This window comes from Hemiscyllium ocellatum, chromosome 33, assembly GCF_020745735.1.
Source record: "Hemiscyllium ocellatum isolate sHemOce1 chromosome 33, sHemOce1.pat.X.cur, whole genome shotgun sequence".
NCBI lineage: Eukaryota > Metazoa > Chordata > Chondrichthyes > Orectolobiformes > Hemiscylliidae > Hemiscyllium > Hemiscyllium ocellatum.
Window position 1 is genome coordinate 5,539,190 of NC_083433.1, and position 23,909 is coordinate 5,563,098.

Here is a 23,909-nt window from a genome sequence, read left to right on the forward strand (position 1 = left end):
ACCGCGCCGTCCAATGGAGGGGCGTAAGGGCGCGTCATCTTGACGGACGTGTAAAGAGACCAATCGACGCTTGGAACCGAGCGGCGCGGTCCTGATGGGCGGGCAGAGTAGCCAGTGGAAGGGGCAGAGGCGGGGCGTGGGGGGGTGGGGTTCAGGGCCAATGGGAGGCAGGCGGTGGGCGGGGACGAGGAGGGGCGCTCCAGGTATAAAAGCGGCGACGAACATGACGGCCCTTCTTTCACAAGATGGCCGAGTGCATGGAGGTAGGTGCTCGGAGGGCGGGAATGTGTGTGAGTATGTGGAGGGGCCTGGCCATAAAAGCCCGAATCGGCGGTTTCCATCAGTTAATCAATATTTATGTGAGGGAGCTTAGGGTTTCCATTAATTCTCCGTGTGTGGGAGGAGGGGGGGTGTGGGATGGGGGTGGGATCTTGTGAGGGAGGGGGGCAACTAGGCCTCGACTTATTGACCCCCCCCCCTCACCAACCTGAGGGGGGTGTTTGTTAGCCAGAGGATATGGGGGTGGGGGGGGTATGGGGTGGAATTCGTTATCCCCCCCCCCCTTCTGTGGAGGGGGTGGGGATTGAACCCAGGGGATGAGGGGGTGGTAGAGTTTATTACCCCCTCACCCCATCCCCCACAATGCTTCATTTCCACACACCCCCCCCCCCCACAAGCTCTGCTATTCATTGTACATATAGAACCCCCCCCCCCCCGACACAGCAGCAACACATTCACCATCTCCATTATTTCTTCAATGTTTCACAAATTTCAGTCCTTCCATTTGCCTCTTTCCCCCCCCCCCCCCCCCCCCCATGTTTCTAATTGAAACCAGTCCGGCTTGCCTTTCAGTTTCAGGGCAAGTGAGGTACTGTAGTTGGCTGAGGGGGTGGAGAGAATCCCTTTGTTTCCCATCAGAAGAATTCTCAGACTGAAGCTCCCACCTATAACTTGGAGCCAACCCTGAAAGTTCTGTTTTCTCTCTTCTCTTTACCCCCCACCCTGGCCCTCCATCAACCCGTCACATGTAAGGCAGCATTGGCCCAGGTTGGCTTTGAAAGCTCTGGCCTTGGGTGATGTGTCAGCTTTATCTCCTCGAAGTTCTGTCATCTTGTCTCCACTTTGGTGGTTTGTAGCGCTGGGGACTTTTAAATTTACCTTCTGACTGCATCTGTGTTTTTAAGTTGACTTATAGGACCTTACATCAGAAACTGTTTAGTTTCATCCTCCATGTCAGAATTGTTTGAGGTTTGGTTGACACAGAAACCTCAAGTTTATTATTATTAATCCAGAACCTCAACTTGAACTACAAATCTTCTCAAAACTTGCTAATTGCAATTTTTCTTGGTAAAATTTGCAAAGGCTCTTAATAATGTGTCCTGAATTTATATTAATCTCACCGATTTTTAATATCTAGGTATTACGTTCATAACTTTATCAGTAAAGTTTACAGAGGATTAATACAGTGTCCTGAATTTATGTTAATCTCGCCAGCAATGAACTGGTCACTTTTTTAATTTTCAGAATTGTTTCTGACCATAGCTCAATTTAGATCTTTAGGAGCTGTTAGTTTGTTAAATTGTTTGTTAAATTATTAAAATATGTCTGAATTATAAGGGGAGTATCTGAGGGTAGTGGAGTAGATATTTTACATCCGTCATCTGCTACTTGATTAATAGTTCACTGAACATTTTGAAGAGGTGATTCAATTCCCACATTCCAAAAAATGTGCAGGTTAGGTGAAGGGTAAATGTAGGGGAGTGGGTCTGGGTGGGTTGCTCTTCGGATGGTCGGTGTTGACTTGTTGGGCCGAAGGGCCTGTTTCCACACTGTTTAATCTAATCTAATCAGTTTGGTGCCATCCCATGTCTTTGATCTAAATCAGCTCCTTGTCTCTCAACTCTTCAAGTATTCTCATTCTGATTTTTGGGGCTCTTCCATGTCCCCATTCTCCTCAGAGTCATACAGCACAGAAACAGGCCCTTTGGTCTAAATCGTCCATGCTGAGCAGACGTTCCAACCTGACCTCGTCCCATTTGCCAGCATTTGGCCCGTAGGAGGGGTTCTTCATCCCTTCCTGTTTATATACCCAATCAGATGCCTTTTAAATGTTGTAATTGTACCAACCTCCACCACTTCCTCTGGCAACATGTTCCGTGCGTGCACCGTGTTTTTCTATGTGGAAAAAGCTTCCCCATCGCTTATGTCGGTAACCTCCATTATTGCACGCTATTGTTTAGAATCATGTTTTTTCACTCTCGTGCTTCATTGACCTTTGACCAGATAGCTGACAGAACAATGTCCGATAGCTGTGCCCTGTGTTCTGAGATCATCACCTTCCACGCTCTCTTCTCCATCCCTACCTCTTTCAAGTACATGGTCTTGCGTTCTCCTTTGGCTTCCATTGTGTTTTTGGGAACATGCTAAATAAGTGCAAGGTAAAGCCGGGAGCTGTGAATGGCAAACGTTCTGATTGATTGCTGGCTTTTTGATTTATTACTTTTATTTGAGTGGCCCAACAGAACCGCCCTCCTCCCCGCAACTACCTTGAGATTTCTCCTCTCCTGGTTTAGGTGAAATCAGTTTATGTTTCTCTTTGGTCCCATATGTCATTCAGGTTTATCGTTGGGATTGGGAGTTATTGAAATTTTCCCATCCAGTGTCACGAAACTTGCCTCTAAGTACGACTGTGGTAAGTCTGCCTGTTTTCTGACCTGTAACGTTGTCTAATTTGACCTCCAGGTGTCTTCACTCCCTGGTGGTCCGGATGGCAGTGCGCCAATCAAGGCTGGTGCAGAGGACATGACCTCCAAGGACTATTACTTTGACTCCTACGCACACTTCGGAATTCACGAGGTGAGTAAGAGGCAATGCAAAGCAGTTCAGGTCTTGGTAATGAAATTTCATTGCACTTGCTCGGTTTCACTGAGGTGTATTAAGATTTCACGCACTGTCTTGCTTGTTAAGGCAGAAACTCATTTTGCAGCAATGTATTCAGTGCCCACCAAGGGACTTGGGTTCTTGGTTGTAGTCCTCAACCTGGTGCTGAGCAGCAGGGTACAGCACTTGGTCTGCAACAGTACACATCTGTGCCAGCTGGGTTTGGCATTGGAGACTACATTGACTTCCCTTTCCTCTATTCCCACAGGAAATGTTGAAGGATGAAGTTCGCACTTTGACCTATAGAAACTCCATGTACCACAACAAGCATCTCTTCAAGGACAAGATCGTCCTAGACGTGGGAAGTGGAACTGGAATCCTTTGTATGTTTGCAGCCAAAGCAGGTGCCAAGAAAGTTATTGGGGTGAGCATCAAGGCACTGCGTGTATTGTCAGCGAGGCTCAGTTGATGGTGTTCCTCGCCTTTGGACTGTGGTTCTGAAGTGGTCTGTTTTTTCCACGTGTGATATAATTGACGACTTATCTCATTGCTACTTCTGTTACTTTGTTCACCTTCCTTTCCCAGTAGTTTTGCTGCCTAGTGCAATTTGATGCTTGGGATTGATTGAGACACCAGATACTATGTTGATATAATTTTATCATTATGAAGTTGAACCTGGTTAGCTGAAAAGGTTAGATTTACAGTATACCAGATGCCATGCCAATGGATTGCCAGTAATGCCCAGTAATAGGTGGTATCTAATAATTGGCTGGTTCTTGACTAAAACAGTTTGAATTATGGAAGGGAAATGTCAGTTTGTATCTAACTGGCACTGGGCACCAGGCAGGAATAGAATTGGGCTGGATTGCAATGCCACCATAGCGTCATAGAGATGTACAGCACGGACACAGGCCTTTGGTCCAACTCATCCATGCCGACCAGATATCCCAACCCAATGTAGTCCCACCTGCCAGCACCCAGTTCCATATCCCTCTAAACCCTTCCTATTCATATACCCATCTCGATGCCTTTTAAATGTTGCTATTGTACGAGCCTCCACCACCACTTCCTCTGTCGGCTCATTCCATACATGTACCATCCTCTAAGTAAAAAGTTGCCCCTTAGGTCTCCTTGTATCTTTCCCTTCTCACCCTAGATCTAGTTCTGGACTCCCCGACCCCAGGGAAAAGACTGTCTATTTATCCTATCGATGCTCCTCCTGATTTTATAAACCTCTATCAGGTCACCCCTCCACCTCCGCTCCAGGGAAAACAGCCCTAGCCTATTCAACCTTTCCCTGTAGCTCAAATCCTCCAACCCTGGCAACATCCTTGTAAATGTCTTCTGAACCCTTTCAAGTTTCACAACACCTTTCCGATAGGAAGGAGACCAGAATTGCACGCAATATTCCAATAGTGGCCGTACCAATGCCCTGCACTGCCACAATATGGCCTCCCAACTCCTGTACTCAATATTCTGACCAATGAAGGAAAGCATACTAAACGCTGCCTTCACTATCCTCAACTTGTGACTCCGCTTTCAAGGAGTTATGAACCTGCACTCCAGGGTCTCTTTGTTCAGCAGCACTTCCTAGGACCTTAGCAGAATTTGTACACTAATGGTAAGATTTGCTTTCCCAAAATGCAACATCTCACATTTATCTAAATTAAACTCCATCTGCCACTTTTCAGCCCATTGGCCCATCTGATCAAGATCCAGTTGTAATCGGAGGTAACCTTCTTCGCTGTCCACTACACCTCCAATTTTGGTGTCAGCAGCAAACTTACTAACTATACCTTCCAATGTTCATATCCAAATCACTTATGTAAATTATGAAAGGTAGTGGACCTATCGCCAATCCTTGTGGCACTCCAATAGTCACAGGCCTCTAGTCTGAAAAACAACCCTCCTCCACCCGGTCTAGATTCAGCCCAATGTGTTCGAGTTGTCGTCTTCGTGTCTCGTTGTGATGAATTATTGATCAAATTCTGAGCCTTGTTTTACTTGATTGCACAGGTCTACCCATCCCAGCATGAATCTATACTTTATTGGTCAGAAATAGGAATTCCTTTTTTGCCACCTTGCTTAAGTGAAAAGCAAGTGAAGATATAATGCACAATTATTTCTCTTAACCATTTCCCAGTTTTGGTGAAAGCTTAAAATGTGAAAGAAGAGTTCGGTTTTTATGGTATAAAATGTTGAACTAATTTTTTTTTCTCTTTTGTAAACTAGATTGAGTGTTCCAACATCTCCGAATATGCTGAAAAGATCATTAAAGCCAATAATCTAGACCATGGTAAGGATCCTGAATGTTGTGCTTTGTGTTGGGCAACCTGTGCGGTCATGTTACAATAGAAATAGTTTTCTTCTCTCTGTTTGTTTGGAAGTGCTGATTTGTAATGTCTGGTTTTGCAGGCAAGCAGCTTAGTATATAGTTGTGAATGAGTAGCTGGTAGTAGAGCGTATGAGGATTGATCAAACTGTTGCATCATGACTTAAGTGTATCATTCTTAAATGCTACCAATACAAGCTGTCTGTTGGCAGAGTATTGGTATAAACTATTGGGGGCAAAGACAATTATCCCTTTCTGCTTTGAGTTTAAACAGTTGTTGCATTAAGTGACTTCTGATATGCTATCTCGTATCTTGACCGCCTTCGAAGAATAAGATTGAATCCCAAGTGGACTGAGTGGGGGGTGGATTGGAAAGAGTTGAAGAGGCACCATTTTGTTTTTGTTTTTAGGATGCCTGTGAAAGAAGGGGTGTTTTTAAAACTTGGGTGAGTTTGGGAGAAGTTGGAATAAAGGGGTGGCAAGGTTGCCATCCGTGAAGAAACGGAAAGCTGATTGTATTGATGCTGGGTGGGGGGAGGGTCAAGCATTAAGAGTCTGGGGTTAGGTGGCTCAAAGGGGTTGTGTCGCTCTGCAACAGTGCAGGCTGCAGCCTGTGCTGAGCTCCAATATCATCCAAGTGTTATAATATCTTACAAGTGAAACTGCTGCCCCTTACGTCGTCCTGATTTGGATGGGGCTCGGCTAAATCATGGAGGTGCCAAATGTTGGAATGAGATGTGCCAATTAATGCAAATGTGTAAATAGGCTTTACTTTGTGACCCTGGGTCATGAGTGTCTGAAATAATGTTCTAGTTGACACTGAAACATGCAGTTGAATGATCCCCTGACTGGCATGTTCCTGGTCTGTTTAGTGATAGTGAAACTGAAACCAGGGCAACTCTGACTTTTCTGAGCTTGCTTTTGATGGATTTTGATTTCTACTTGATCTGTTTCCAAATAGCATTGCGATTGTGCTTTTTTTTTTTGTAGCCAGCCCTAAATAGAAGAAGGGCACTAGTCTAAGACTTGCTGGACGATTATGAATAATCAAAATGTTAATAGTAAGGCCTTCCCATCAGCTATTTACCACTTTACACTAACTAGGGTTAGCATCCTGCCTGTGGAGCCCCTCTCTGCACTTGTACCATCTAAACTGTGGAACTGCCAAATGGTGCTCATCCAGAACCTAAAATATTGGATAAAGTGTAGGCAGCTTTCCACTACACCCCTATGAATAACTCTTTCAATCCAAAATTATAGAAAATTGTTGTTACTTGAATTTGTGAAAATATAATAAATGTGCACAAGCCACCACAAAACCAGTGCCTTGTAATTACAGAAATTTACACCAAAAAAAGGCTTAAGTTAAGAAAGTATCATTTCTATCGCAGTTATCACCATCATCAAGGGCAAGGTAGAGGAGGTGGAACTTCCCATGGAGAAGGTGGACATAATCATCAGTGAATGGATGGGCTACTGCCTGTTTTACGAATCGATGCTGAACACGGTTATCTACGCAAGGGACAAATGGCTGGTATGTGATGAGTGTAATTGGGTTAAGTTGCTTGCTTGTTTACTGCAGTCTATTCTGTCGGGTCAATCTGCATGAGAATCGATGTCTCCAACATGAGCCCTGGATTGGGAATGATCAACTGTCCTGCTCCTCGGATGCTGCCTGACCTGCTGTGCTTTTCCAGCACCATGCTCTCAACTCTGATCTGTCTAGTCAATGTTCCAGTGTAGCCTCAGTATAAATAACAAGTGGATGTCTGTAGCTTTTGAAGTCATGATTGTGCTTCTGTTTGATTTAATGGTTTAGGGATCCGATTTCATTAATTCTTTCTTTTAGTTTTCTGGGTATGGGCTTTACTGGCAAAGCCACACCTTTTGCCTACCCCAAGTTGTCCTTGAACTGAACAATTTGCTCAGCTATTTCAGAAGCTACTTGAGAATCAGCCTTTAGAGTTAAGTGTAGGCTTGAAGGGAGTAAGGTTGGCAGATTGTCTTCCTAGAAGGATAAATGAGTGAACCAGGTAGGATTTTCACAGAAGCCTGATTGGTGATTGTAAAACTATATTATTATATTTCCCATTTATTAATTAATTTTAAATTTCCTTTGGTTAGAGGCACATCTTCATTATTTGTGGTCCACCTTTGGGAACAATAAAACATTCTGTGTGCGTGTAAATTTATCCTTTGTTTGATATGCCATGTGTCCTGTGTTAAAGTTGATTCAGTTATACACGTTACATAGGGTGTGGCTCTGGCTTTGTCCTGAACTTGGATATTCTCCCACGTTTAAAGAATGAGTACGGTAGTATGTGTCCTCCTGTACCAGTTTGGTTAAAGTTGTATTTAGTCAATATTGTTGCATTTATTCTTTTACTGATGTATTGATACCTTTTTTACAGCAACCAGATGGCCTCATTTTCCCAGATCGAGCTGCTCTCTATGTCACAGCCATTGAAGACCGGCAATACAAGGACTACAAGATACACTGTGAGTTTACATGTTTTCTCTTGGTTCAGATAAGGTTTACAAGGTTGTTGCCAGGGTTGGAGGATTTGTGATCTAGGGAGAGGCTAAGTAGGCTGAGATTATTTTCTCTGGAGTGTCTAAGGCTGAGAGGTAATCTTAGGTTTAGAAAATCATGAGAGGTGTGGATAGGGTAAATGGACAAGGCCTTTTCCCCAGGATAGGGGAGCCCAAACCTAGAGGGCATAGGTTAAAGGTAAGAGGGGAAGGGGTTAAAAGGGACCTCAGGGGCAACTTTTTCCACACAGTTGGTGTATGGAACATACTGCCAAAGGAAGTGGTGGAGCTAGTACAATTGCAATATTTAAAAGGCATCTGGACGGGTACATGTATAGGAAATGTTTAGAGGGATATGGGCCAAATGCTGGCAAATGGGACTAGATTAACTTAGGATGTGTGGTCAGCATGGGCGAGTTGAACTGAAGGATCTGTTTCTGTGCTCCACAGTTCTATGACTCTATTGTAATGTATAATTCAGTCATCCATTCTATGATCTCTAAGTGGTTCAGACTCCTTTTGTTTCAGAATGCTTCTGTTAAACACCTTGAGACATTTTATTACATGTGAAGGTGTTACATGAATTAAATTGTTATTTAAAAGGTGGGTTGATCTAATGGCAACGATGATTAATGGATGCCTTTTGGTTAGCTGCAGAAAATTTGTTACTGCTGAAGGGAAAATGGGAATAATGAAGCATGGGTTTACCATTAGAAGTATGTTATTTAAGAGTGAAACGGGGTTGTACTTTAGTTTACCCAGCCATGCTAATGTGGAACTCGCAACTAGTCACTAGAAACATCCAGTGTGATATTGGTATGTTTTTTGCTTACAAAGGGATTTGAAGCAAAGACATGAAAATTAAGTTGAGGTTGGGGGGAGTGGGGGGCATGATTTAATTCCAGTATGGAAAGCCTGTGTGGCTTCAGAGGAGTGATGGCATGGATTGAAGTTTTGGGTAGTAGTTGTTTTTGCACCAGCCTGGCTTTGCTTGTGCATCCACGCACAGCACCATCTCAGTTACCTGCCTGTGTCTTCAGGCTGGTTTGCCTTGTCTGTAGCTCGCCCAGAGCTGGTTCTTGTGCTCACAATCAGTGTGTCAAGAGAGTATCTTATTGAGCACCTGCTGGAGTATGCGCACTAAGCGAATGACATTGTGTGGAAATGATTCTGCCATTAGGTGGGAGGGACAAAGATGGTTGGGAGCTTGCTGCTGCTGTAACTACTTTGCAACTTAATAAGCCGGTCTCTCTCTGTCTTTCTTTCATCCACAGGGTGGGAGAACGTCTATGGTTTTGATATGTCCTGTATAAAGGATGTGGCCATCAAAGAGCCACTGGTGGATGTGGTGGATCCCAAACAGCTGGTGACCAATGCCTGCCTCATCAAGGTTAGTATGTGATTTCCATTACTGTCAGCACTTCCCCCTTTCAGTTGGGGCAGTGTGGAGAGATTGGATACAATTAAACTTGAAACTATCCCTCTGCTATGCTACAGTGCAAGGGCAAGCCGTTTGAGGGGCAGGGCAGGACCTACTTTGTAAAATCCTACCAGAGTGAACGATGACACTAGCCTAGCAGGCGTTTTATCTGTAAGATTTGTTTGATCTAAAAAATGATGGTCAGACTATGTGTAACATAATTCAATTACTGTACCTTTTCAGGAGGTGGACATTTACACAGTGAAAGTTGACGATCTGTCATTCACATCCCCTTTCTGCCTCCAAGTTATTCGCAACGACTATATCCACGCATTGGTAGCATACTTCAACATTGAGTTCACCCGATGCCACAAGAGAACAGGATTCTCCACAGGTAGAGTCTGGACAGGGATTGCAAGCTGCTAGTCTTGTCATTGATGTGGCTCATCAACCATGAAGGTTGAGAACTTGATCTGATGCTGAAAACCTAGTCTTGCATCCCACACTGTTGACCTTAGTTTTCAAATTAATCTGCCTTTGTACCAATCTCTTTATGGCATCCCCCTTCCTAGCTCCTTGACATCCTCCTACACTGTTCTCCCATTCTGGTGTGTTGTACGTCTCTAGTCTTTAGCATTGGCGACCATGTTTTCAGCGTGGCATGTCATGCTCTCACCCTCGCTTTTCTTTCTTTCCTTCCATCCCCACCCACATTATACTGGTGCCAATAGCATGACTCACCTCCATTCTTCAATTTCCAGCACCCGATGCTCCTTACACACACTGGAAGCAAACTGTTTTCTACATGGAGGACTACTTGACAGTCAAGCGAGGCGAGGAGATCTTTGGAACAGTCAGCATGAAACCCAACACCAAGAACACTGTAAGTTTGGAGACTGTCTGCACTTACCCTTAGAAACATGTGGCTGAGGTTGCAGTTGTACTAGTTTTTGAACCCTGCATGATTCTAGCCTCCTATAAGAGGGAAATGGATGAACTAAAGGGAGGAGGAGGAGTAGTGGAGAAAAAACAATGTCAGCGAGGCTGGTAGCAAAAGCGACCACTTGCTCTTGAGGAATCTAAAACTGGAATATTGTTGATTTGGAATACCTTTCTTGTCAAGCACCTTAGAAATCTGTAATGAAAGGAAATGGATGAATTAAATGTAACTTTTGTCTCTCTCTCTCTCTCTTAGCGGGACCTCGATTTCACCGTTGACATTGAATTCAAGGGGCAACTGTGTGAGATGTCTGGCTCCATTGACTACAAGATGCGCTAGGATCAGCTTTCACCCCCTCCTCCCACTGTGCGCACCGTCCTCACCCCTCCATTCAGTCACCAGCGTGACCTCTGTAGTGTGCTATATATAGTTAACTTTGTTTTCAGAATTTAAAAAAAGTTCATTGGTTGTGCGACTGACTGCTCCTCTCCTTGATCAGTTGAAGTCCATTAGCATGGCATATGAGCTGGGAGGAGGGAGGAAGGCATCTAGAATAATTCTACTTATAACAGTTGCCACATGTGCTATTATGGAACCATTCTTAAGCTGCTGTATTGATTTGTTTTGTTCGGACAAAAGCAGAGATATTCTAATGTAAATCCCTGTTTATCTATATCTATCTTGGCAGGGAAGATTTAAGATCTGAGCAAATTTGTTTTGTGTATTTTTTTTAAAGAATGGTACTTTACATTTATGCTCGTTCCCTAATTTGGCAGATCATCCTACAGTCAGCAATGTAATTCTCACCTGACTTTAAGTGCATCTTCTGCGTTTTTAAATTTTTTTTGGGGACCTTGTTCTTGACTGGAGAATTCTTTTGTTGTAAGTGGGATGCATTTCTGTGGTGAAGATACTTAAAACCTGCTGTTACAGTATAACCCTTCAGGAAAAAAACGGGTTCAAGAGTAAGCATATAGATTGCAGACTGTACACCAAATGAATACGTTTGGGTTGATGGACTGGAGATTATTTTTAAATCTTGTTCATGATGTGGGAAGTTCAAGGTGAAGTGACCATCTGTCTTGTTCCCATTTTATAACTTGTCCAAAACCTATGGCTACAGGTTTCTTGATCCCATTGACAAATCCCAGCACCAAGAGTGTGTCTCTGTCATGCTTCCTTGTTCAGGATGAAACCCCACCTGGTGGTGGTCAGTCTGCTGGACACAGATGGTCTGGGTTACTGAATTGGGACTCCAGTTAAACATTTTTGGGTTTTTTTTTCTTTTTGGTAAACATTGAACGCCCTGAAAAGAGGGTCACTCTTTGGGATTATCGTGTCTGACGTTTGAACCTGGATGCTCACTGCTGAGTCCTTAATCTCAGCATGATCGATTTTCTGTGTCCTGCTGTTTATCTTTTTTGTCCTAAAAGTTAAATCATTTTTCTACTGTGATTTATATATCCATCCATTAAATTGACACGGTTTTGGAGTTTCAGTCCTTCCCACCTTGAGTTGCAAACAACTCTACTATGTTAATTTTTGTTCCTTCAGCAGTTGCCATAGCTTTAGTGGGAAGTACTCAGTGGCTTGAGTTTGCTGCTTCATCTCTATGTAACTGCTGCTCATTTATCCTCTGCACGAGGCTCTATGTAAATGCTTCCATTGTGCATGTAGAGTCTTCAGGTCTGAACACCTGTGTCAAAGGTTTGTGACGGCCTGGTTGTCTTGCACACTGCAAGAATCCATGTTACTGTGAAACTTGGCAGAGCCAAGTCCTTAAGTTCTGTAACCTTGCCGATCCTGTTGAACAACTACCTTGCTCAAGACACTCTGTAATTGTGAATGTGCTGTGCGGTAAGAAATTTGAGGAGGTTGTTCTGAAACTTGTGGAATTTTGCTCTGAGAGGCTGCATGTAAACATCACTGACTAGTGATACCCATTGTGCCTGGTTTGCCATTGCCACTATCTGAATTTGTTTCTTTAAAACTTAAGCAGAAGTGTTTGTGTTCTCCTGACTGAAGAAGAAAAGTAGCTGAGGGTGGTAACCTTCTCTCACTTTCTCCCCCAGCCAATCTCAACAGCACCTTCTGTTTGGCAGGTAATGGTTTTGCACCAGATGGGAATTTGAATAGACATTAGCACGGCTGCAGGCTGGTGTGATGAGAATCATTGCTTCAAAAACACTATCTTAAACGGTTGTTGTTTGAGCAAACTCTGACCTTTTCAGTGGGGCAACATTCAGGTTCAAAAAGGAGTACTAATTTGTACGTCTTTTACTGCATGTGACCATCTTATGGCTGAAAACACTAATCTTTTTATTTCAGTCCTTTGATCGGCTTGCGCTGTTGTGATGCTAGATTATCCATTGCCTGTCCATGCACCTAAAGCGCACACCCAGACATATGTTACCTTCCTCAGGGTGTAGGGAGTGTTTGACAGGGTAACAAACATTGCTGATGCCCAATTTGTTTTGCTGTCCAGTCTTTCTCTCTCTGTGTACCCCCATCTAACCTCAGCAAGTTGTGTAGCTAATTGACATGGAAGCTCCTCATTGAGTTCCACACCAATGTTGCTCAGTGTTCAGTCAGTTGGTGCTTAGAACAAGTACCCACTGAAAGACTGCCAATTACAAAATGCCACCTAATATGTTGGGGATAGATATTGGTGGCAGCATGGTGTATATCTGCATTGTGAAAGTGTTCATGAAGTTGTGTACAGCTGTGGGAGGGATAGTAGTTATTTGGACCTGACCGGCTACATTCTTCATTGTCTGTCCAGCCTGTTTGGTTAGAGTTGCTTATCAAGTCAAAAAACTAAAGACAAGACTCTCCTTGGAATCTGAGTGCTGCCTTGCCATACCAGCTTTTTTTGACATGTGGAGATGGTGTTTCAGTTGAGAACAATAGAATATTCAAGGGCTGTGGCTAAGCTTTGATTTGACTGAACAGCATTTCTGCTCTGACAGAATTGTTTTAACTTTTCTTGTGCGTGTGCTTTTTCCTCGAGTTTTAACATGTCCACATCTCACCCTAACTGAATCCTGAATCGGGGATGTGTTGGCCTGCAGCTGCTGACATTTGCTGACTGGCATTTTTTCTCTTACTGAGCCAAGACCGAGGCCTGGTTGGTTGCTGTAATCGCTGTCCCACCTGCAGTTCCTTCTGAGATGAGGATCATCCCCTCTCCTGAATGCTGTTCAGCAGCAGAGCCATTGCACCAGTGATGTCCATGAGCATGTTGTTCACAGACTGCATGTGCAATGTTTTGCTGATGTGCTTTAGAGGAGAAAGCTTGATTTTTTTTTGTGCCCCCTTATTTTTAAAGGGACAGTTATATTTCAGAAGCTTTGTTACAGCCCTGACTTATACCTAAAATTGATCTTTTTAAGAAGAGTATTAGTGTACATTGAAACTGCCATGTTGGTCTTCTAAACCCCTAGTACTGACTGGCGAACATTTGTGACTGTGTAGTAAATTATGCTTTGTTTTTTTATATATGGTGACATTCATTGAGAATAAAAGTTTGTCTTTATGTTGTTGTGTGCAAGTCACTTTAATTGCTCTTGGTCACTTTAGTTGCTACTTTTGAGGTGAACAGCTCAGGGTTCCCCCATTCTGAGATCGTAATGCATAAAGCTACATAAGTGATATAAACACAGGACCTGGAAATGAGTTGAACAGTGAATATTTTAGGACTGACCCTTTTATCAAAATATTTTGACAAAAGATACACAACTATAAAATGGACAATTGTTTTTTTTTCTCTGAGAAGCTGTGAACGGAGTAGCTTTTTATCAGACTTGCCATGCCTATCTTAGAGGAAACATTTTTTGGTCGGGTAACATCTATGCAGAGTGTTCCAGCAGTTATTGTTCAGGAAACAGTGAAGGACTGTGATGGGCAAGGAGACGAGCTCTCCCATTGCTAAATCTATGCTGGCAGTAGAATACACAACCAACACACCTGGTCTGACTGTGGTAGTTCAGTCTGTACACAGGTCCTTGAGGATGGAATCCAATGCTGTTTTATCTGCCTCCAGAGTCTCTGCTGAAAGGATCCTGACCCCACAGTTTGGCCAACCCTAGTGTGTGGTTCTCACTGCTCCAAACAATCTGGTTCAATTTAACCTTTGCATGCAGCGAAGTGCTAATTACCCTTCCTACTCAGCCAATGCTGAATAAAGACTGCTCGCTATGCAATTTAGTCTTCAGAAACTTGGATCAACATGGGGAGAGTATAGAATGGGCAAAGAGGTTAAGTGTAGCTCATATGAGGAGCTAGTGCTATGGACCAAACCAATACCCCCTCAACTATTCAGGAGTTGGTTTAGATCCTAACCTTACACTTTTTTCTTAATTTGTTGTAATACCTTAACTTCAAAATAAGCTGATCTACATCTAAATTGGCATAGAGTAAATAAGGTTAGAGAAGTGGATGTGTTTGAGGGATACATGAGCTCTGGTTTGTGGGTCAATACCACCAATGCTGGATAAAGTGTGGAAGTGCTCCTGTCAAAGATTAAACACATTTAGAGAAGGATGACCTTAATTCAGGAAGCCAGGATAGAAAGGTATTCTAGATGAGGAATATATTCTAATGCATGATTTAATATGTAGACACAGCAAGGAGAATCAAATGCAAGAGTAGGGGGGTTATTTTTCAGTGATAAAGGGCATTGGTGAGCATCTAGAGTACTCTATTATACTAATCATATACTTTGGATGCTTTGGAAGTAGTTCAGAGGATCCTCTTGCATTTAGTCTGAGGTGACTTAATTAAAGATGGATGTGGAAATTTATTTCCCTTTGTGGAAGAATCTAGAACAAGGGATTGTAGTTTTAAAAATGAGTCAACCTGAAGTCAGATGGAGAGTGGGGACAATATTCTTATGGTTGAGTCTTTGTATTCACTCCCTTTTGAGGAAGGGAATTCCAGAGGATGCTACTGATCAAAGCAATAAAGTATTCTCAATGCAGGAATGTAGAGTTGAGGTCAAAATCAGATCAGCCAAGATCTTGAAGTGCAGATGACCTGAAGAATTAAGTAGCCTACTGTAGTTCCTTGTTTGTAGGAGACAAAAAATATATTCATTACTAAATCAGGTAAATGTGTAGAAAAATCATTGTGAAACAGTCCTAGCCACCCTTTTTGACTGAAGGAAGAATACTACTTCTACTTAGGTACCCTCCAACAACACAATGTTGGTTTCATCACTTCCCTCATCTCCTCTTCCTCCCCCCTCCCCCAACCTTATCCACAAATCTAACCCACCAATATTCTGGAGGGTATAATACTGCTGAGAGGAAAGAGCTAGATTATCAAAGCTTTTTGTCTTGTACTCACCAGGACAAACAATAGCAAACCTCAGGAATCAATGATTTGTCAAGGAATTGCTTGTGGGAAATTCACCAGGGAACAGTTGGCCCATATGCTTTTAATTGTAAAAGTCATTAACAGCTAAACAAGTTTAATGCCAAACAGCAATTGTTCTGTATGGAGGATCTTCAAGATAACTGCATTACTTTGGTAGTGCCTGGGAAGGAAGATTGGACAACTGGAAACACCTCCAAACAATTCATAACAAACAGGTGTCTAAAGTTCCTTCCACACAATCACTTTCCAAGAGACAGTGGATTGAGGACTCCATTAACAATTCAACTTAGTTTGGGAAATACTGCTCTGTTTCCTCCCACAAGGATCCTGTATATGAGACCTGAAAACTTATGACCCCTCAGAGTTGCAAGAGTGGAGAGCTCAGAGAGCAAGCAACAGCATAGCTCAGAACTCCACAGTGGCCATTGTTGCCTCTGAGCTTGTAATTCTGCTCCGGGTTCTAAATCCCATTTTGTGAAGCCCTGATTTAAGAGATCCCATGCATTGCTCATGAACAGCTCATGAAAGTAGTCAAATTATTTATTACAAATAAACATAGATTAGAGAACACAGCTCAAGATAAACAACAGTAACAGTTTTAAAAAAATGTTCCCAGCAGAATTCTTCTAAATTTAAAGAGCATTCACTCTCTCAACAATCCAAATCAGAGTAACCCTTCACGAAGGATAGAAATTTCCAGTCCACTGTATAAAAAAAAGGCTCGAGTTAAATCCTCATTTTATTTACAAGATAGACAAAATGAAAATTCTTCTCTTCTCCCAGGCCCAAAAACGTAGGTTGAAGTAGTAAACTATCCAGATCCACAGGTGTATAGAATCCTGCCATTAAAACAGACAGGGTTTGAGTAATACGTTTGCTCGCCACAATCCAAACACCCAAGGGCACATCATTTCTCCAGAGGTGCGTAGTTCAAGAGCTTTTCAATCAGGTCTACATGGGACAGCAACATCCGTCTGCAGCAGTAACGCTTCAGGCCCAATGCATCTAGCGCATCACTGGAAACAAATAACCCACTTTAGTCACAGATTAGTGTCACAAGGCTAGCTTTATACATTGCTCTAAAGAACTAAAATTAGGACAAAAGGTTAGAGGCTAGGTTTCTACTTTCAATAGAGGGATTAAGGAATGATCTAACGCAGTCATTTCAGATTCAATGAAAAGGTGTTCGATAAAGCTTAGATGGAGCAAGTTCACAAGTACAACAACCCCAAAGTTACAGGACACTGTCATTTAGCTCCTCGATCGTGACTGATTCATGACACTGCCTGGAGGATGTATGTGTATGAGAGCAGCAACTGTTAGAATGTTTTAGGTGGTGGTTAGATGATCACTTGAGACGCCATGGTGTGTGAGATACTGTACTGAGGTCAGGAAGGTAGGATGGGTGTGGATTGGTGATCGATCGCTGGTGTGCACATGATAGGTCATGTTCTGTGCTGTAACGTTCTTTCGTGATATCATTTGCAGTGAATCAAATTGGCTGAAGACTGGTATCTGTGATGCTGAGGACCAGTATCATCCACTCAGCACTTCTGACTGAAGATTCTTGCGAATGCTTCAGCCTCGCCTTCTGCACTGATGTTGAAGATAATGGTGGAGTTTCCTTTGCTGGGGACTACTTCAATTATCCGCCAGCATTCATGACTAGATATGGCAGGACTATAGAGCTTAGATCAGAGCCATTAGTTTATCAGCTCTATCATTTGCTGCTCACATCTTTTGGCCTTTCAAGTGGTCCTGTTTTGTAGCTTCACTAGGTTGGCAGGTCAGTTTAGGTACAGCTGGTGCTGCGCCTGGCACACCTCCCTGCACTCACTGAGCACACTCAACCTCTTCTCAAGAAAATCAACGCGAAAGAAGTGAGGACTGCAGATGCTGGAGCTCAGAGCTGGAAATGTGTGGCTGGAAAAGCGCAGCAGGTCAGGCAGGGTCCAGGGAGCAGGGGAGTCGACACTTCGGGCATGAGCCCTTCATCAGGAATGAGGAGGGTGTGCCAGGCAGGCTGAGATAAAAGGTAGGGACTTGGGGGAGGGGTGTTGTTGTTGTACACTAGGCCCCAGTCACCGTGTGGACGGTGCAGGCGCCGCTCAGTGTTGTTGTTGTATACTAGGCACCAGTCACCGTGTGGACGGTGCGGGCGCTGCTCGGTGTTGTTGTTGTACACTAGGCCCCAGTCACCGTGTGGACGGTGCGGGCGCTGCTCAGTGTTGTTGTTGTTGTACACTAGGCACCAGTCACCGTGTGGACGGTGCGGGCGCCGCTCAGTGTTGTTGTTGTTGTATACTAGGCCCCAGTCACCGTGTGGACGGTGCGGGCGCCGCTCAGTGTTGTTGTTGTATACTAGGCCCCAGTCACCGTGTGGACGGTGCGGGCGCTGCTCAGTGTTGTTGTTGTTGTACACTAGGCCCCAGTCACCGTGTGGACGGTGCGGGCGCTGCTCAGTGTTGTTGTTGTTGTACACTAGGCACCAGTCACCGTGTGGACAGTGCAGGCGCCGCTCAGTGTTGTTGTTGTACACTAGGACCCAGTCACCGTGTGGACGGTGCGGGCGCCGCTCAGTGTTGTTGTTGTACACTAGGACCCTGTCACCGTGTGGACGGTGCGGGCGCCGCTCGGTGTTGTTGTTGTTGTACACTAGGCCCCAGTCACCGTGTGGACGGTGCGGGCGCCGCTCAGTGTTGTTGTTGTACACTAGGACCCAGTCACCGTGTGGACGGTGCGGGCGCCGCTCAGTGTTGTTGTTGTACACTAGGCACCAGTCACCGTGTGGACGGTGCGGGCGCTGCTCAGTGTTGTTGTTGTACACTAGGCCCCTGTCACCGTGTGGACGGTGCGGGCGCCGCTCGGTGTTGTTGTTGTACACTAGGCCCCAGTCACCGTGTGGACGGTGCGGGCGCTGCTCAGTGTTGTTGTTGTACACTAGGCCCCTGTCACCGTGTGGACGGTGCGGGCGCTGCTCAGTGTTGTTGTTGTATACTAGGCCCCAGTCACCGTGTGGACGGTGCGGGCGCCGCTCAGTGTTGTTGTTGTATACTAGGCCCCAGTCACCATGTGGATGGTGCGGGCGCTGCTCAGTGTTGTTGTTGTACACTAGGCACCAGTCACCGTGTGGACGGTGCAGGCGCCGCTCAGTGTTGTTGTTGTACACTAGGCCCCAGTCACCGTGTGGACGGTGCAGGCGCTGCTCAGTGTTGTTGTTGTATACTAGGCCCCAGTCACCGTGTGGACGGTGCGGGCGCTGCTCAGTGTTGTTGTTGTACACTAGGCCCCAGTCACCGTGTGGACGGTGCAGGCGCCGCTCAGTGTTGTTGTTGTACACTAGGCCCCTGTCACCGTGTGGACGGTGCAGGCGCCGCTCAGTGTTGTTGTTGTACACTAGGCCCCAGTCACCGTGTGGACGGTGCAGGCGCCGCTCAGTGTTGTTGTTGTACACTAGGCCCCTGTCACCGTGTGGACGGTGCAGGCGCCGCTCAGTGTTGTTGTTGTACACTAGGCCCCTGTCACCGTGTGGACGGTGCGGGCGCTGCTCGGTGTTGTTGTTGTACACTAGGCCCCAGTCACCGTGTGGACGGTGCAGGCGCTGCTCAGTGTTGTTGTTGTACACTAGGCCCCTGTCACCGTGTGGACGGTGCAGGCGCCGCTCAGTGTTGTTGTTGTATACTAGGACCCAGTCACCGTGTGGACGGTGCGGGCGCTGCTCAGTGTTGTTGTTGTATACTAGGCCCCAGTCACCGTGTGGACGGTGCAGGCGCTGCTCAGTGTTGTTGTTGTACACTAGGCACCAGTCACCGTGTGGACGGTGCAGGCGCCGCTCAGTGTTGTTGTTGTACACTAGGCACCAGTCACCGTGTGGACGGTGCAGGCGCCGCTCGGTGTTGTTGTTGTACACTAGGCCCCTGTCACCGTGTGGACGGTGCGGGTGCTGCTCAGTGTTGTTGTTGTATACTAGGCCCCAGTCACCGTGTGGACGGTGCGGGCGCTGCTCAGTGTTGTTGTTGTACACTAGGCCCCAGTCACCGTGTGGACGGTGCGGGCGCTGCTCAGTGTTGTTGTTGTACACTAGGCCCCAGTCACCGTGTGGACGGTGCAGGCGCTGCTCAGTGTTGTTGTTGTACACTAGGCACCAGTCACCGTGTGGACGGTGCAGGCGCCGCTCGGTGTTGTTGTTGTACACTAGGCCCCTGTCACCGTGTGGACGGTGCGGGCGCTGCTCAGTGTTGTTGTTGTATACTAGGCCCCAGTCACCGTGTGGACGGTGCGGGCGCTGCTCAGTGTTGTTGTTGTATACTAGGCCCCAGTCACCGTGTGGACGGTGCGGGCGCTGCTCAGTGTTGTTGTTGTTGTACACTAGGCCCCAGTCACCGTGTGGACGGTGCGGGCGCTGCTCAGTGTTGTTGTTGTTGTACACTAGGCACCAGTCACCGTGTGGACGGTGCAGGCGCCGCTCAGTGTTGTTGTTGTACACTAGGACCCAGTCACCGTGTGGACGGTGCGGGCGCCGCTCAGTGTTGTTGTTGTTGTACACTAGGCACCAGTCACCGTGTGGACGGTGCAGGCGCCGCTCAGTGTTGTTGTTGTACACTAGGACCCTGTCACCGTGTGGACGGTGCGGGCGCCGCTCGGTGTTGTTGTTGTTGTACACTAGGCCCCAGTCACCGTGTGGACGGTGCGGGCGCCGCTCAGTGTTGTTGTTGTACACTAGGACCCAGTCACCGTGTGGACGGTGCGGGCGCCGCTCGGTGTTGTTGTTGTACACTAGGCCCCTGTCACCGTGTGGACGGTGCGGGCGCTGCTCAGTGTTGTTGTTGTATACTAGGCCCCAGTCACCGTGTGGACGGTGCGGGCGCCGCTCAGTGTTGTTGTTGTATACTAGGCCCCAGTCACCATGTGGATGGTGCGGGCGCTGCTCAGTGTTGTTGTTGTTGTTGTACACTAGGCACCAGTCACCGTGTGGACGGTGCAGGCGCCGCTCAGTGTTGTTGTTGTACACTAGGACCCAGTCACCGTGTGGACGGTGCAGGCGCCGCTCAGTGTTGTTGTTGTATACTAGGACCCAGTCACCGTGTGGACGGTGCGGGCGCCGCTCGGTGTTGTTGTTGTTGTACACTAGGCCCCAGTCACCGTGTGGACGGTGCAGGCGCTGCTCAGTGTTGTTGTTGTATACTAGGCCCCAGTCACCGTGTGGACGGTGCGGGCGCTGCTCAGTGTTGTTGTTGTACACTAGGCCCCAGTCACCGTGTGGACGGTGCAGGCGCCGCTCAGTGTTGTTGTTGTACACTAGGCCCCTGTCACCGTGTGGACGGTGCAGGCGCCGCTCAGTGTTGTTGTTGTACACTAGGCCCCAGTCACCGTGTGGACGGTGCAGGCGCCGCTCAGTGTTGTTGTTGTACACTAGGCCCCTGTCACCGTGTGGACGGTGCAGGCGCCGCTCAGTGTTGTTGTTGTACACTAGGCCCCTGTCACCGTGTGGACGGTGCGGGCGCTGCTCGGTGTTGTTGTTGTACACTAGGCCCCAGTCACCGTGTGGACGGTGCAGGCGCTGCTCAGTGTTGTTGTTGTACACTAGGCCCCTGTCACCGTGTGGACGGTGCAGGCGCCGCTCAGTGTTGTTGTTGTATACTAGGACCCAGTCACCGTGTGGACGGTGCGGGCGCTGCTCAGTGTTGTTGTTGTATACTAGGCCCCAGTCACCGTGTGGACGGTGCAGGCGCTGCTCAGTGTTGTTGTTGTACACTAGGCACCAGTCACCGTGTGGACGGTGCAGGCGCCGCTCGGTGTTGTTGATGTACGCTAGGCCCCTGTCACCGTGTGGACGGTGCAGGCGCCGCTCAGTGTTGTTGTTGTACACTAGGCCCCAGTCACCGTGTGGACGGTGCAGGCGCCGCTCAGTGTTGTTGTTGTACACTAGGCCCCTGTCACCGTGTGGACGGTGCAGGCGCCGCTCAGTGTTGTTGTTGTACACTAGGCCCCTGTCACCGTGTGGACGGTGCGGGCGCTGCTCGGTGTTGTTGTTGTACACTAGGCCCCAGTCACCGTGTGGACGGTGCAGGCGCTGCTCAGTGTTGTTGTTGTACACTAGGCCCCTGTCACCGTGTGGACGGTGCAGGCGCCGCTCAGTGTTGTTGTTGTATACTAGGACCCAGTCACCGTGTGGACGGTGCGGGCGCTGCTCAGTGTTGTTGTTGTATACTAGGCCCCAGTCACCGTGTGGACGGTGCAGGCGCCGCTCAGTGTTGTTGTTGTACACTAGGCACCAGTCACCGTGTGGACGGTGCAGGCGCCGCTCAGTGTTGTTGTTGTACACTAGGACCCAGTCACCGTGTGGACGGTGCAGGCGCCGCTCGGTGTTGTTGTTGTACACTAGGCCCCTGTCACCGTGTGGACGGTGCGGGCGCTGCTCAGTGTTGTTGTTGTATACTAGGCCCCAGTCACCGTGTGGACGGTGCGGGCGCTGCTCAGTGTTGTTGTTGTACACTAGGCCCCAGTCACCGTGTGGACGGTGCAGGCGCTGCTCAGTGTTGTTGTTGTACACTAGGCACCAGTCACCGTGTGGACGGTGCAGGCGCCGCTCGGTGTTGTTGTTGTACACTAGGCCCCTGTCACCGTGTGGACGGTGCGGGCGCTGCTCAGTGTTGTTGTTGTACACTAGGACCCAGTCACCGTGTGGACGGTGCAGGCGCCGCTCGGTGTTGTTGTTGTACACTAGGCCCCTGTCACCGTGTGGACGGTGCGGGCGCTGCTCAGTGTTGTTGTTGTATACTAGGCCCCAGTCACCGTGTGGACGGTGCGGGCGCTGCTCAGTGTTGTTGTTGTACACTAGGCCCCAGTCACCGTGTGGACGGTGCAGGCGCTGCTCAGTGTTGTTGTTGTACACTAGGCACCAGTCACCGTGTGGACGGTGCAGGCGCCGCTCGGTGTTGTTGTTGTATACTAGGCCCCAGTCACCGTGTGGACGGTGCGGGCGCCGCTCAGTGTTGTTGTTGTACACTAGGCACCAGTCACCGTGTGGACGGTGCGGGCGCTGCTCAGTGTTGTTGTTGTACACTAGGCCCCTGTCACCGTGTGGACGGTGCGGGCGCTGCTCAGTGTTGTTGTTGTACACTAGGCCCCTGTCACCGTGTGGACGGTGCGGGCGCTGCTCAGTGTTGTTGTTGTATACTAGGCCCCTGTCACCGTGTGGACGGTGCGGGCGCTGCTCAGTGTTGTTGTTGTACACTAGGCCCCTGTCACCGTGTGGACGGTGCGGGCGCTGCTCAGTGTTGTTGTTGTACACTAGGCCCCAGTCACCGTGTGGACGGTGCGGGCGCCGCTCAGTGTTGTTGTTGTATACTAGGCCCCAGTCACCGTGTGGACGGTGCGGGCGCTGCTCAGTGTTGTTGTTGTACACTAGGCCCCAGTCACCGTGTGGACGGTGCAGGCGCCGCTCAGTGTTGTTGTTGTACACTAGGCCCCAGTCACCGTGTGGACGGTGCAGGCGCCGCTCAGTGTTGTTGTTGTATACTAGGCCCCAGTCACCGTGTGGACGGTGCAGGCGCCGCTCAGTGTTGTTGTTGTATACTAGGCCCCAGTCACCGTGTGGACGGTGCAGGCGCTGCTCAGTGTTGTTGTTGTATACTAGGCCCCAGTCACCGTGTGGACGGTGCGGGCGCCGCTCAGTGTTGTTGTTGCCTCAGGCCTCCCGGCGTCACTTACCCCTCGGTGTACTCCGCCTGCAGCAGGCCCAGGTAGGCCTCCCACTTGTTCCCGACCACCTTGCCGCAGGTGAAGCAGCGGACCGGGATGATCATGGCGCCGTCTCCAGGGGCCGCGAGGGAACAATCTCCGCTTCTCGAACCTTCTCCCAGCCTCCGCCTCACTGCGCATGTGCTGCACACCGAGGAGGGGCGGGGTTTCCCCGGGCAGACCGCGCATGTGCTGCACACCGAGGAGGGGCGGGGTTTCCCCGGGCAGACCGCGCATGTGCTGCACACCGAGGAGGGGCGGGGTTTCCCCGGGCAGACCGCGCATGTGCTGCACACCGAGGAGTGGCGGATGCGCATGTGCTGGACGCCGAGGAGGGGCGCGGTTTCCCCGGGCGGACTGCGCATGTGCTGGACGCCGAGGAGGGGCGCGGTTTCCCCGGGCGGACTGCGCATGTGCTGGACGCCGGGGAAGGGCGGGGTTTCTTCGGGCGGACTGTGCATGTGCTGCACGCCGAGGAGGGGCGGGGCTTCCCCGGGCGGACTGCGCATGTGCTGGACGCCGGGGAAGGGCGGGGTTTCTTCGGGCGGACTGTGCATGTGCTGCGCGCAGTGGAGGGGCGGGGTTTCCACGGGCGTACTGCGCATGTGCTGGACGCCGAGGAGGGGCGGGATTTCCCCGGTGGACTGCGCATGTGCCGAAAGCAGCGGAGGGGCGGGGCTTCCCAG

General features: G+C 48.1%; 2 protein-coding genes across 2 annotated transcripts; one reads left to right on the forward strand and one right to left on the reverse strand.

Moving 5' to 3' along the window:
* The first annotated feature begins 245 nt into the window (after positions 1-245).
* On the forward strand, positions 246-13,617 carry LOC132831182 (protein arginine N-methyltransferase 1-like). Its single transcript, XM_060849194.1, has 10 exons — positions 246-263; positions 2,743-2,856; positions 3,149-3,304; positions 5,113-5,176; positions 6,604-6,746; positions 7,624-7,711; positions 9,019-9,134; positions 9,408-9,558; positions 9,926-10,047; positions 10,360-13,617. Exons 1-10 carry the CDS (start codon positions 246-248, stop codon positions 10,441-10,443), a joined length of 1,056 nt encoding a protein of 351 aa, XP_060705177.1. The 3' UTR covers positions 10,444-13,617.
* Positions 13,618-16,002: 2,385 nt separating this feature from the next.
* Positions 16,003-23,377, reverse strand: polr2l (RNA polymerase II, I and III subunit L). Its single transcript, XM_060849444.1, has 2 exons — positions 23,194-23,377; positions 16,003-16,496 (listed from the first exon to the last, which is right to left on the reverse strand). Exons 1-2 carry the CDS (start codon positions 23,286-23,288, stop codon positions 16,388-16,390), a joined length of 204 nt encoding a protein of 67 aa, XP_060705427.1. The 5' UTR covers positions 23,289-23,377; the 3' UTR covers positions 16,003-16,387.
* Between the last annotated feature and the right edge of the window lie 532 nt (positions 23,378-23,909).